Source organism: Sminthopsis crassicaudata, chromosome 5 (genome assembly GCF_048593235.1).
Source record: "Sminthopsis crassicaudata isolate SCR6 chromosome 5, ASM4859323v1, whole genome shotgun sequence".
NCBI classification, from domain to species: Eukaryota; Metazoa; Chordata; class Mammalia; order Dasyuromorphia; family Dasyuridae; genus Sminthopsis; species Sminthopsis crassicaudata.
The window spans coordinates 147,435,814-147,451,703 of NC_133621.1; the positions used below are offsets into that span (position 1 = coordinate 147,435,814).

Consider the following 15,890-nt stretch of genomic DNA (forward strand, 5'->3'; position numbering starts at 1 on the left):
CTAGCCAATCTTGTCTCAGTCTTTTTCCTTCTTGGTCTTTCAGCAGCCTTCAAAGATTTCTTCTGGAGGCTTTCTTAACAATATACTCTTATGTCTCCCTTCCTTTCTGATTAGTTCTCTGTATTCTTTAGCTGTTTTAAAGGCTGCTACACTTAATTTTGGGCATCCCCAAAGCTATCCTGGTTTTTTTTTTTTATTTCAATCCCCATGAGTTCAGTTGTCATTTCTCTGCAGTTCGCTCCTGAATCTGTATATTCAGTCTTAATTCTTTTCAACAGATTCAGCTCTGTATCATCAACTACCTATTGGACATCATCTAGACGTTAGTCATGTAAACACATATAGGACATAACTCATTAACTTTCCCCCCTAAATTCCCTGCCTCTTCCCAAGTTCTCTTCTTTTATTGGTGGCACCACATCCTTTTATTCCTCTAAGTTCACAACTTTTCACATCCTCCTTCTGACTGTCCTCTCCCCACGATTCCTCTCCCCATCACCATGGTTGGTCCATTTTGCTTTATTGACATCTTTCTCATTCCTTCTCTTCTTTTTGCTGACAAGGTCACCACTGTGTTTCATCACCTCTGGAACCTGAACTACTATCACAGTCTCCTGCGTGAACTCTAGACTGTCAAAGTCTCCCTTCCATTCTTCATTACATGCCAAATTAATCATCCTATAGCACAGATCTAACCACGTCAATCTCCCTTATAATAAAATATAAACTATTTCGTATAATGTTTAATGACAGCCTACCTTTCCTTTATGCTTCTGAGGTATGCTCTTCCTTACTTCTTTGTCTTAAAATCTTCAGCTTCATTCATTCTACTTGGTTGGAAGTCATTACATTGCCTTAGTCTTTGGTGCCTTCTTCCTGCTCAGATTACGTTGTATTTATTTATCTGCCTCACTTCTGATATATAATGGCTGTGTGAATGTGAGCAGTTTGCTTAATCCTTTGAATACTTTAGGTAATCTTTAAGACTGTAAGTTACAGTGAAAGTACAGAAACTATACTGGGAGAGGGATTTTTTTCATTGAGGAGTCCCTTGTGCCAGTGAAATAAAAGATCTATTTCTTATCCCTGTCTGGTCTGCTTATAGTGAAATAAAAGTTCTTTGAAGGCAAAGGACTTTTCTTTGTATTTTGGCATTTTGCCAATATGCACTCATGAGTTCATAGCTGAATTGATTAGGAATGGAAATGGGTTGTGATTTGATAGATACTGAGAAATATTTGGATAGACTGAGTATTATGGGGTACCCAAGAAAAGTAATGAAACCTAGAGGAAGATTTCTATCCTTATTGGATCCTATGTGGGAGATCTTTGGAAGGATATGTAATGAATAATGAAAAATATTGTGGTTTATATAAAAATATAAATTCTGATTTATATTAGTGGGGGAAAATTTATTTTACATTGATGAAATTACATTCATCCAGTGTAAGATGCAAATGCCAAGTTAAAGCCTTCTTAGTTTATTCATGGTTGATCCACACAGCTTTGTAAAGCTCAAGGCCATAGACTTAGTAAGTGAGGCTCATGGGACCATAACAAATGAAATATTACAAAGCATGAGTTGGGAATATTTTATTTTCCTCCGTATTAAAAATAGGTGTTGTTTACAAGCATGACATAGTGAATTTAAAATAAATTTATAATTATGAAAATCATAGTATAATGCAGTGCAATTTATCACTTAAATTTGAATTTTGAATTTCTGATCAATCAAATTGAAATTTATTTTTTAAACATCCAGCTATTCCCATATTTATTCATTTTCCAAAGCAATCACAGTGACATGGGGGTAGTATTTTTTATTTATTTTATTCCAGTTAGTCAATCAGTACATTTATTCAGTCTGCTGTTTTAGGAATATTTAACACATTAAGTAAAAAATGGATGCTGTGACTTGTAGATGAGTATTTATTTTTTTTAATAAAGAGTAGCACTTCTTTGTTGAATGGCAACAAAATTAATGTCAAGATGTTCCTTCTGGATATGTAATGCTGGAAAAACTGAGCAAGATAAAGATTGGGGAGTATTTAATAATTTATTAAATGGAGAGATATACTGGGATCAAATGGATCCATGTTTGGTCCCAGGGCTGAATAAGACTATTGTTTCCAAGAATCTAGCAAACAATGAAAGTTCTCAAAGACATATATACATGTGGCTCAGATGCAGGGGGTAAACTGAGTCAGGGGAGGAATCAGGGTATTGAGAGCAGGACGGGACTCTGACAAGGTGGGATGAGCCACGGGAGATGAGATGACATAATCAAGGGGAGGAACCCTGGACATGGGGAGAGGCATCTTGATAAAACAGTATCTGACATTCCAATAGCTTGGGACGGGGAGAACCATTCTGATATTCTAAAACATAAAATCTTTTATCCTTATCAAATATTCTCATAAAGAGGGAGGGGAGGTTTCACAGAACTGAGAAGCAAGGAAACCAAGGCAGGACTGAGTCAGGATAATTAGGGAAACTGAGTCAGGATAATACAAGAGAATTGTGGCATAATAGGTAGACCATGACATGTGGTTTTGGGTAAACTGATTATAGTAAATTAAGTGAATTTTTGTGTCCTTTGGATAGCTTATTCCCAGGGTAAAATGCCATATCTTAGTGGATTACTTGGGAGGTCAGTGGGGCGACCTGGTTTTTAGAGAGCCAAAAATTCTTCAGTAGCAGATATATGACAAGATTCTCATTATTAGTAGAACCCCATTTCCTGGAGATTAGCTTAGCAATTAGTTTAAATTATTTTTTTTTAAATATAGAAGAGCAGTATGGCATAGTGGATAGAATGCTATCCTTACAACGAGGAAGATGTGGGTTCAAGAATTTCTACTCTGTTTTGGATGCAACTCACATGGGGAATTGCCTATACTGGTGAAACCAGAGGACCTACCTAATGGGAGGAGAATCATTTAAAAACAGTAAAATTTTAATGGCATGTGTGTGTATATACACACACACACACACACACACAAACACACACACATATATATACACACACATGATATAAACATAGATGCATAGTGTGTATATCTATAAATTTTATTTTTTCTGGGTCTGTGATTTCATTAGTTTAACTGAATTTCCACAATAGTGCAAATTGGCAATTAATCTGTAACTTAGTCCTTAGAGAGTTTGTTTTATCTCTAAATTACAGTCTAAGACAGTTGTCTGGTCTCGGAGTTTAATTTGCCCAAACTGATACAAACTGATAGCTTTCTAAGCTATAGAGCAACTCTCTAGTTATGGTATCTTTGAGCTCATATTTGTTTTCTGACTTTGAAGTGGGTGATTGGTTTGGATGAATGTGGTAAATATTAAAGACAATGCAGTTCCACCTCACCATCTGATTTATTGCCTACATAATATTTCTTATCCTTATATTAACATTTTTGGAAAGTTATAAAGGCTAGTCACATTTGGAAAATTAGAATGTCTATTTGCATCTTTTGTTGAATAATTGTCTTCTTTTAGGGAGTGATTGTGTGTGTGTGTGTGTGTGTGTGTGTTTGCTAAAGCATTTGGGGTTAAGCGACTTCAGGGTCACACATCTAGGAAGTGTTAAATGTCTGAGATAAAATTTGAACTCAAGTCCTCCTGATTTCAGGGCTGGTGCTTTACTCACTACATCGCCTAGCTGCCCCTTTGATGAATTATATTGCCTCTTCTATTGGAATGAGTACCTTGAAAGCTAGGATCCTGCATTTGCTTTTCCTTGTATCTCCGCACCTAGAATAGTATCCTGCACACTTGTTAGATGTCTAACTTTCTCAGCACCTGCTGTTACTTTCTCACTCTGTTTTTAAGTACCTGTTTTCTGCTAAATATATTAGGATGTAAAGGATTTAGGATACCAAGGTAAGATTATGCCTTTTAGGCATGGGAGTTGGTGGGTAGTGGTAAGAGGAACCATTTCAGGGGATGGAGACAGGAAGTGGAGTGCAGATTGTAAAGAATATTAGAAGGTCAGGTGACTGGACTGTGAAAGGGAGTGTCAAAAGTATAATAAACATGAAAATGTAGGTTGAAATGCCAATTTGATCCTAGAGGCAGTAGGAAGCCACTGCAGTTTAGATAAACCTGAATTTTAGGAACTCTCTTTGGCAGTTTTGTGGATGATCGATTACAGTAGTTGGAAACTTTAGGCAGGGAAACTTAATAGAAGACTGTTGTAGTAATAAGGATGAGGTAGTGAAGACCTGAACTGTATCAGGAATAATAATGACTTTAGCATTATATACTAATTTAAAGTTGCCAGATTATTTACATATGTTGTTTCATTTGATTCTCACAATAACACTTTGATGTAAGTGCTCTTATTATATCCATTTTACAGACGATGAAACTGAAACTGCAAGAGGTTAAAAGATCTCTCCAGGATCACAATTATGAAGTGTTTAGGGCAGTATTTTTTAAATTAATTTTATAATTATAATTTTTTTGGCAGTACATATGCATGGGTAAATTTTTTTTTTACATTATCCCTTGTATTCACTTTTCTAAATTTTCCCCTCCCTCCCTCCACTCCCTCCCCTAGATGACAGGCAATCCCATACATTTTACATGTGTTACAGTATAACCTAGATACAATATATGTGTGTAAATCCAATTTTCTTGTTGCACGTTAAGTATTAGATTCTGAAGGTATAAGTAATCTGGGTAGATAGACAGTAGTGCTAATATTTTACATTCACTTCCCAGTGTTCCTTCTCTGGGTGTAGTTGTTTCTGTCCATCAGTGATCAACTGGAAGTGAGTTGGATCTTCCTTATGTTGAAGATATCCACTTCCATCAGAATACATCCTCATACAGTATTGTTGTTGCAGTGTACAGTGATCTTCTGGTTCTGCTCATTTCACTCAGCATCAGTTGATGTAAGTCTCTCCAAGCCTCTCTGTATTCCTCCTGCTGGTCATTTCTTACAGAGCAATAATATTCCATAACCTTCATATACCATAATTTACCCAACCATTCTCCAGTTGATGGACATCCATTCATCTTCCAGTTTCTAGCCACTACGAAAAGAGCTGTCACAAACATTTTGGCACACACAAGTCTCTTTCCCCTCTTTAGTATTTCTTTGGGATATAAGCCCAATAGCAGCAATGCTGGATCAAAGGGTATGCACAGTTTGATAACTTTTTGGGCATAGTTCCAGATTGCTCTCCAGAATGGCTGGATTCTTTTACAGCTCCATCAACAATGTATCAGTGTCCCAGTTTTCCCACATTCCCTCCAACATTCATCATTATTTGTTCCTGTCATCTTAGCCAATCTGACAAGTGTGTAGTAGTATCTCAGAGTTGTCTTAATTTGCATTTCTCTGATCAGTAGTGATTTGGAACACTCTTTCATATGAGTGAATATAATTTCAATTTCATCATCTGAGAATTGTCTGTTCATATCCTTTGACCATTTATCAATTGGAGAATGGTTTGATTTCTTATAAATTAGGGTCAGTTCTCTATATATTTTGGAAATGAGACCTTTATTAGAACCTTTAACTGTAAAAATATTTTCCCAATTTGTTACTTCCCTTCTAATCTTGTTTGCATTAGTATTGTTTGTACAGAAACTTTTTAGTTTGATGTAATCAAAGTCTTCTATTTTGTGATCAATAATGATCTCTAGTTCTCCTCTGGTCATAAATTCCTTCCTCCTCCACAGGTCTGTGAGGTAGACTATTCTCTGTACCTCTAATCTATTTATGATCTCATTCTTTATGCCTAAATCATGGACCCATTTTGATCTTATCTTGGTATATGGTGTTAAGTGTGGATCCATATCTAATTTCTGCTATTTAGGGCAGTATTTAAACTCAAATATTCCTCATTCCAGATTTGGCACACTCACCACTGCAGTAACAAGAAGGTCATGGAGGGTGATTGATCAAGATTAGAGAAATAAATACATAAATGAAGGAGACTAGAAAGAAAAGGGCCTTATGAAATCTATTCCTTTGTTCTATTTTCATTATTTTAAAAATATTAGTCAACAACAGGATGATTTCAGAAAGGCCTGGAGAGACTTACATGAACTGATGTTGAGTGAAGTGAGCAGGACCAGGAGATCATTATATACTTCAACAATACTATATGATGATCAATTCTGATGGACGTGTCCATCTTCAACAACGAGATGATGAACCAAATCAGTTCCAATAGAGTAGTAAAGTACTGAACCAGTTACACCCAGCGATAGAGCTCTGGGAGATGACTATGAACCATTACATAGAATTCCCAATACCCTTATTTTTGTCTGCCTGCATTTTTGATTTCTTTCACAGGCTAACTGTACACTATTTCAAAGTCTCATTCTTTTTGTACAGCAAAACAACTATTTGGATATGTATACATATATTGTATTTAATTATACTTTAACATATTTAATATGTATTGGCCAACCTGCCATTGGGGGGGGGGGGATTGGAACAAAAGGCTTGGCAATTGTCAGTACTGTAAAATTACCCATGCATACACCTTGTAAATAAAAAGCTATAATAAAAAAAAAGTGTTGGTCAAGTGATTTTCGTGTAATTTTGTGATTCTAGCCTTTATTGACTTTTAAAATATCTTTAGCCAGAAATCTATCCATGTCTTTCTTGAAACCTTTACAATAAGTGTTTTGCATGTATTATTTGATAATCATAGTGGTTTGTGAAGTAGGTGCTATTATTTATTATTTCTTCATTTTAGAGATGAGGAAATTGAGCCTGAAAGAAGTTAAGTGATTTACTCAGAGTCACATAGCAAGTTAATGTCTGAGGCAGGATGCAAATTCATATCTTCCTATCTGCAAATCCACAGTTCTACTATGTCACCTGCATTTCTGTATCCAAAATGAAATTTGAATAGCCTAAGTAATAAAAATGATAAAGCCATTCTCCAGTTAGCCTTCTACTACAAATAAGAAATTAAGCTGACTGGAAAATGAGACCTACAAGTAAAGACTTGGGTGAAAAAAAGGCTAGATAAATGCTCTGTGCCACTCTCCTAGGAAAATTCAACCAAAGCCAGAGTATTATAGCACTAAGGAGGAGACATTTGTAAAATTGGGACTGGATCAACCTTCTTTTTCTTTTTGTATTTGAGGTTGAATATGTTAGATTACATTTGTAGTTAGAGATTAGGTATGGAACAATAGCAGTGATTTCAGTCAAATAGTGGCCTTAATTTAAAGGACTCCAAGATATGATGGTTGGAATGTGTTAATTATGATAAGAAGGTGAAACTATTCATCTCCTTTTTTCCCTCTGCCATCTTGAATAAACAGCATGGTTACTAGAAGGTTGAAACTTGATCTAAATAGTAAGATAGGAAAAGCTACCTAGCTGCCATTGATGAATTCGAGTCAGTAAGTCCAAATGAACTATGATTCCAGGGTGGTGAAAGAGTTGATAGGCATGAGTGGCAAGCTCATTTAATTATCTTTGGAAAAAAAGGTAGTGACTAATAGGGGATATACTCCTAAACTAAGAAATGAGCAAATTAAAAAAAGAAAGAAATACAAAACAAAATAAAAGAATGGAATCTGCAAAGCATAAGAATTTCATTTTGATCCCTAGAAGAATTCTAGATTGTGCAATTAAATGGGCAATTAATGAAAAACTAGAAGTCGATCTTGTCAGGATGGTTGCAAGAAAACCAGGTCTTATCAAAGTGAATCATTGATTGATTTCCTTTTTTGGACAGGATCAAGGGATACTATAAATATTATTTATTTCATTTTATCAAATAATTTGACAACGCTTTTTTGTTCAGGTCTTATGGAAAAGATCCATTTCCTAGAGGAACATATATTATTTGAAGGCAATGGCTTTGTTTTTATTTTTGTATCCCCAGTGCATTGCATATATAGTGGACATTTAATACAAAGTGATTAGATTTTGGTAGTTCTTAGTAAAATTAGTGTATTCAACACTGATTTGAATGACCAGATTCAAAGAATGATCATTAAGAGCGCTCTGTCACTTGGAAAGGAGATTTCTAATTGAGTTCTCCAAAGTTCTGTGCTTGGGCCTATGCTATTTGTATCTTTTCATCTTGACTTTATTTCAATAAATTTTAACCTTAAATACAAAATAAGAAAAAATGTCATATATAGAATATCATTGAGAAGATTCAAAATAAAGCAGCAAATTTCAAGAAAACCTGTATAATAAATACTACACATTGTATTTGGAGCTATCCATCTTTTCTTTTCTTGTAGGTTTTTTATTTTGTGCTGAACATTTTTTACTTTATTTTTTCCCCTTTCTTCCTCTTCATCCCTCCATTCCCCAAGCTACAATTAAGCATAGATATATGTATGTACACACACACACACACACATACATACATACATACATATATATATATATATACATATATATATGTATGTATGTGTGTGTGTGTGTGTAGGTGGGTGTATTTGCAAACATATGTATATACATACATAGATATATATGCACAGACATCTATAATCACATACACATATACATTCATATATATGTTAGACTGTACTATGTTTATTATCACTTATCCTGTTTCTCTGACAGTAGATAACATCTTTCTTCATAAAGTCCAAGTTTTTCCATATTTTTCTAAATTTACCAGCTCATCATATTCCAACCTTATACTGTCTAGTTATTTTTTTTAGTTATTTTTTCTATTTATACATGCCAATTAATTTTTAAAATACACATTTCTTTATGAATCATGTTAGGAGAAAAAAATCATACCAAAAGGGAAAACCACAAGGAAAAAAAAACAGAAGGAAAAAAAAAGTGAAATAGCATGTGTTGATTTACATTCAATCTCCATAGTTATCTCTCTGGATTCAGATGGATTTTCTATCTATCTATTTTTCTAAGTTTGTTGGGATTATATTGAATCACTGAACTTCTGAGAAGAACCAAATCTTTTATAGTTGATCATAACACAATCTTGCTGTTACCATGTACAATGTATTCCTGGTTCTTCTTGTTTCACTCAGCATCAATCAGTTCATGTAAATCTTTCCAAGCCTTTCTAAAATCGGTTTGTTCATCATTTTTATAGAGCAATAACAATCCATTATTTTCATATACCATAATTTATTCAGCCATTCTACAATTGATAGGCATGTACTCATTTTCCAATTCTTTACCACCACAAAAAGAGCTGAGTACAAACATTTTTGCACTTGTGGGTCCTTTTCCCTCCTTTATGATTTCCTTGGGATACAGACCCAGTAATGGCATTGCTGAGTCAAAGGATATGCATATTTTTATACCCTTTGGACATAATTCCAAATTGCTTTTCAGAATGGTTGGATCATTTCACAACTCCACCAACAATGTATTAGTGTTCCAGTTTTCCCACATCTTCTCCAACATTTATCATTATCTTTTCCTGTCATCTTAGCCAGTCTGAGAGGTATGAATGGTACCTCAGAGTTGAGATGAGGATGGTGGTACTTTTAACTATAATAGAAAAGTTGGAAAAGGGAAGCAGTAGTTGCAAAAACTTAGAAAGGAAAAAGCATACAAAAGAATAGGTTAAGTAACAGTATTAGAAAGAGATCAAGAAGAACAAGGGTGAGAACAGATCATTGGACTTGACAATTAAAAGTGATAACTTTGGAAAGAGAAGTTTCAGTTCAATGATGAATTTTTTTTGTAGTATATGAAGCACTAAGGACCTGATAATCCTGTGGAACTTTGCCTTAGTAAAATATCAACTTGATTATTATTTTCAGTGATAGTTGACATATTTTAGGAAGGACTTCAGTATGCTGGAAATTGTTTAAATGAGAATAATAAAGGGCCTTGAAATTATGCTTTATGATTGGTGCTTTAAGGCAGGGCTTCTTAACTTTTCCCATTCATTCACTCAAGAAATTTTTACATCTCACTCTGGGTATATAAGTATATAAATATGTATACAAATCAGACATTTTCTGATAATCATAATTTTGTGACATCCATATTAGTTATGAGATCCCATACGGTGTTGTGAAACAGTTTATAAAGAACTGTGGTTGTTGAATAAAGAAGAGAAGATTTTGGTGGCAACACAATGGATCTTTTCAGCTTAGATATGAGTGTTCCCCAAGGTTCTGGCCTAAGCCCTCTTTTCATTTCTTCTACCCTTTGTTCAGTAATCTTATCAGCTCACATGGATTTAGCTGTATTACAAATCTCTGTGCAGATTATATATGTAAGATACATGTATCCAAGTCTAGTAACTCTCCTGAACTTCATTTCTGAATCTCCATTTGATTAGGCATTTTAGCCTTAACTGTCCTAAGGATATCTGAAGTTCAGAATGTCCAAAACTGAATTTTTATATAACTTTCTCCTAAATGATTTTCTCTTCCAATTTCTGTACTATCACTCAGATATCTCAAATGTCTAACATACTGACTTGCCCATGTGCCTACAATGAATTCTCTTTTTATCCCTATTTAAAAATTCTTTTCTTAAGTCTGTGCTCAAGGCCTAGCTTCTTCATGAAGTCCTTCCTGATCCTCTCTATTGCTATCCACTATCTCCCAAATTACCTTGTACATTAATTACTTTATATATATTTATGTACAGTATAAGCTTCCCCTCCTCTCATACCCATTGAAATGTGGAAGATCCTTGTGAGGAAGAATTATTTCATTCTTAGTACTTCTCTCCACTGCCTACTAATGTTCCAGACATATTGGTGTTTAATAATTTCTTTTTAATTGATTGACTGAACTCTTACAAGGAATGTTATGTGAAAGAAGTATTAGACTTGTTCTGTTTCCAGAGTGTGGTTTAGACTTGATAATAGTACAGATTTCTTAACAGAGCTATCCAAAAGTAGAATGGGCTCCCTTAGAAAGTAACAACTGAAATAAATGCTGGATAGCTAGTTGTCAAGAATGTAGAAGATACTTTTCTTCACATTTGGCTTCATGTAAAAAGTCTTCAGATGTCCCTTCCAACTGTAAGATTTTTTTTGCTCAACAGGTACATTACTCCAGGTCTTCTGGAATGTGTGCTTGCATGCTTGTGCGCACGCGCGCGTGCGCGCGTGTGTGTGTGTGTGTGTGTGTGTGTGTGTGTATCACTAGTGTTTAGCATAGTAATTGCCTGAGAAGCTTATGGAAACTAACAATAGAGTTCTTTAGAATAGAGACTGGATAGCCACTTTTCAGGGAAGTTGTGCAAGTACAAAGCTCTCTTCCAGCTGTAGGATCCTTTCAAATTCTGTTTGTACTCATACCCATATCATTAGTGACAAATCAAACACATTGGATTCATGTTTATGGCTTGAGTCAGCTAGCTGGCCCTGTGGCAAGAGTGAATAAGTTTCGTTTAAGAGTTAAAATCCTGTTTGGCAAGTCACTCAGTCTCTCTCAGCCTGAGTTTTCTCATCTTTGAGGTGGAAAAAATAATAGTACTTAGCTTCACAGGGTTAATGTGAAGATCAAATGAAATAACATTTAAAGTACTTGTAATTTTTAAGTTATTAAAATATTATTATTCTATTTAATTACTATTATTATAGCTAATGTGATTGCTAATAATTCTGTATGAATGCTATTTTTCATTATCATGAAAGATATTTTGTTTATCTAAAAGTGATCCCAGAACTATATCTTTATAAGTATTTTTCTAGAAGCACTTGTAAACTTATGATTAATAAATCTAAATAATTTTTCCTAGAGATTTTAGATCAATAATTATATTTGGGATTATAAGAACAATTTAATAGGCATAGATAAACATAACACATAGACTTTTGTTATTGTGAAAATTATGAAGAAGAAGGTTGGATTTCCAATTGACTAAACTTTTGTCTAATATCTATTTGCTAGATACACGAACTCAGTTTAATTCTTTCTGTATCAAATCATATTAATGACTTAATGTGTTATAATCTCTTTCTAGATTGGAGCATATGATCAACAAATATGGGAAAAATCTGTAGAACAAAGAGAAATCAAGGTAGGAAAGTTATATTTTTTAATAATTTGAATTTCTACAAATTTAATGATGCAGTTTCAGTTTCTTTTTTAAAAAATATCCATCTAGGGGCAGCTAGGTGGAACAGTGGATAGAGCACTAACTCTGAAGTCAGGAGGACCTGAGTTCAAATGTGACCTCAGACTCTTAATACTTCCTAGCTGTGTGACCCTGGGCAAGTCACTTAACCCCAATTGCCTCAGCCAAAAAAAAAAATCCATCTAGTTATAATACAAATGAATATTTAACATTATAATATAAATTAAAAGGTAATATCTTTGGTAGCATTCTCACATATCTTTGTTCTTTTGAATTTTGCATTCTAGCATTTTTCTGTTTTTTTATTTATCTTTATGAATTCTAATCATTATCTTTTATCAGCTTTCCCCCTTTTCATTGTCACCTTATACTTCTAGTTTATTTTTTTCCTCCCATTTGATGCTGTCATTGCTCTATACAGTTGATTAGATTGGTAAGTATTTTAGGGTTTTTTACCTTTAAATGACCTTGTGCAAAGTATGTCTTCCATAATTGAAATCTTGCATTTTGGTGCTACTAACAGAATGCCATTGAGTCCAAAACAGTTTTGAAAAAGCTGACCAGTTATTTTAAAACTGAGTTTTTAGAAATTAGTTAAAAACATCTTTTATTATAGCTTGCTTCTCCTTGCATAGTTGTTGACTTTAATAAATATAAACCCTCATAGATTGTTGTTTGCAAGTCTTTGAGAAAATAGAAAATATCTTATTAACAATATGCACTGATTTTAAATAGTGAAATTTCTTTGAAATTATTTTTTCTTGAATATTACTAATTAAATTGGTGTCATGCATGAGCTAAGCAACTGTAAAAACTTCATATAGATTGATAATTTTGATATTGGGTTAAAAAGCAAACTTGTAATAATTTTAAAATCTGGCAAAATTTATTAAATCCGCATTGTATGTTTGCACAAAATAGTATTAAATTCTAGGTTCTTTGTCATTTTTAGAAATGTTGATTTTTATTTTAATTCATGGAGGTATAAAAATAGCAAATTTGCAAAGAAATAAAACGTTCATAAACTTTTCACATGTTTTTGGAAGGATGCTACCCATACTATTCTCTATTTTATAATTTCTCAGAATTAGGAAACATTTAATTGCTACAGAAGGGGGACTAAAATGGGATCATGACAGTCACTTATTCTTATAGGATCTGACAGGTCGGGAGACTTAAATATTATCTCTGACCTTTTAAAAAATGGTTTCAATTTAGAAGAAACAGTGTAATATTTTGGATCACAAAATATACATCTAGAAGGGAACCTAAGAAATCATCTAATCCAACTCTTTTATTTTACTCATGAGGAACCTGAAATCTACAGAGGTTAAGTGACTTTCCTAATTTCTTATAGGGAATAAGCATCAGAATTTGATTTCAATAGAATTCTGCCACTTCCAAATTCAGTTTTTTTCTATACCATGCTCTCTGTAAGATACATAGATAGATATACACACTGAGAAAGATATTTCTGCTTTGAAGTATACATAGCAAGACAGAACAAAAATGATTCTACTCATTTACTGAAGTGATCCTGTGCCTCCTCTCCTTTAGCAAGGATTTAAGCTTTAATGCTTCTTTCAACAAGTTGGTCTGTTCATCTGTTAGTCATACTTATGTCAAGTGTGAGGGCTAGAATTTGAAACTTAGGCCCAAAGGACTATAAAATTGTGCACCCTTTTAAAATAAGCAGTACAACTACTAGATCTATATCTTAAAATAAATTTAAATAAGAGGGGGACTTATATGTACAAAAATATTCTACCAACTCTTTTTTGTGGTTGTAAAGAATTGAAAATTGAGAGGATGTCCATTATTTGGGGAGTGACTAAATAAGTTGTAGTGGCATAAGATTGTGATGGAAGTGTTGTGCTATATGAAATAATGATCAGAATGCTTTCAGAAAAACCTGGAAAGACTTAAATGAACTGATACAAGTGAAATGAGCAGAACCCAGGAGAACACTGTACACAGGTACAACAATATTGTACTGTGATCATTTATGAATAACTTAGCTGTTCTCAGCAATACAATAATCCTGAAAGACTGATAATGAAAAAAATGATATCAGCATCCAGAAAAAGAACTGATAGAATCAGAATGCAGATTGAAATATACTTTTAAAAATTTCTTTTTTTTTCTTTTTTCGTCTCTCTCTCTTTTTTTTTTTTTTTTGTCTGTGTTTTCTTTCACAACATGACTAATATGGAAATGTTTTGCATGACTGCTTATGTATAACCTATATCAAATTGCTTATCTTTTTGGTGAGAGGAGAAAGATGAGATATCACAGACTTGGAGCTCAAAAATTTTAAAAATGAATGTTGAAAACTGTCTTTATGTGCGATTGGAAAAAATTAAGTTATTAAAACAACAAAAGAGGGGGCTAGGTTGCCCTTGACCTTTGTCATTCAAAGGGGATCTGCTTACATGGAGTCTTGCTTCCCTCACTGTCAATTAGTCATCCAGCTAACTTTTATTAGGTTCTTACTATGTACAGTGTAATAAACATTGGGGATACATAAAAAGGCAAAAATAACCTCTACTCTCAATGGAAGAAACAATGTGTACAAAAGCAATAGGATAAATTAGGGGAAGCCTCACTAAGCTTGAAGGAGGACTGGGAAAAGCTTTTATAGGTAAGCTGACACTTAAAGGAAGTTAGGACAGCAAATTTTAAAAATTGCTGAAATAATTTTCTTGAAATCATATCATCCCCTCTTCAAAAACACTTAGTTCAGTTCTGTCCTTAGCATCCATGAATTTGCTTTTTAAAAAATACTTTAACTGTATTTCAGTGCATTTAAAAACATTCTAAGAAACAAATCAGCAGGTTCGATTATCCTGATAAAGGCATGTATCTCACACATACACACACACACACACACACACACTACACAACATACACAAAAGGTTAAGAACCTGTTTTAATATTTCCTTGTTGAATTCAGGATGAAATTCAGTCTAGTCCAATAAGCACTTATTAAGCACTATGTGCATTAGGTTCATGGAATAAATAGACTAACAAAAGGAAAACACATCCTGTCATAAAAGGTGTTAGATTATATTCAAGCTATACAGTGTTTAAGCAGAGAAGTATTTCCATAATAATATGAGAGAAAAGGAGAAAACACTAACAATTAAAGGAAACCAGGAAGGGCTTCTTATAGATGCCACATTAACTGAACCTTAAAGGAAGGTAGGGATTCTAAAAGATGATAGTGAAGAAGAAACATATTTTAGGCATTAAAGACAACTAGGCAAGGAGATGGAGTGCAAAGTTTGGGGAACCAAGTAGGCCAATTGAACTGCAATATATACAATAAATTTGAAAATCTATGTGGAAGGTGATTATAAAAGCAGCTAAGAGACATAGTGAATAGAACAGTGGACCTGAGTCAAGAACACCCAAGTTCAAATGCAACTAGCTGTGTGACCTTGGGAAGTCACTTAATCTAGCTCAGCTACTTCAATTGTAAAATAAGGATGATAATAACACTTACCTCTTAAGGTTTTTATGAGGATCAAATGAGACAATATTTAAAAATCACTTATTATAATGCCTGGCACATAATGAGTAGTATATAAATATTCGCTATTATTATAGCATCAGTCACTGAAAATTCTTGAGGGAAAGTAGTGACATGACAAGACTTGTATTTGAGGAAGATTGTTTTGGCAGACAGTTGGAAATGACATTTGATATTAGAAAGACTGGAAGTTTAAAATCCTGTGCTGTTGGAAGAGTTTAAACAGGAAGTGATGAGTGCTTCCTTCCGCCTTATTTCACATTTCTTTCATTTGATTCTCTTTCATGAATTGTAGTTTTAGCCATTCTTTCTTGCTGTTCTCTGAAATTGGCC

At 33.8% G+C, this 15,890-nt stretch overlaps 1 protein-coding gene across 3 annotated transcripts in view; it reads left to right on the top strand.

The window, feature by feature from the left end:
* The window catches only part of PHTF2 (putative homeodomain transcription factor 2), a 178,224-nt gene that overhangs the window by 97,057 nt on the left and 65,277 nt on the right, over positions 1-15,890 (top strand). For all 3 annotated transcript variants that reach the window (XM_074268472.1, XM_074268473.1, XM_074268474.1), the window contains exon 3: positions 11,912-11,968. In XM_074268472.1, coding sequence (XP_074124573.1) covers positions 11,912-11,968 — 57 coding nt within the window. The remainder of the gene's footprint in view (positions 1-11,911; positions 11,969-15,890) is intronic.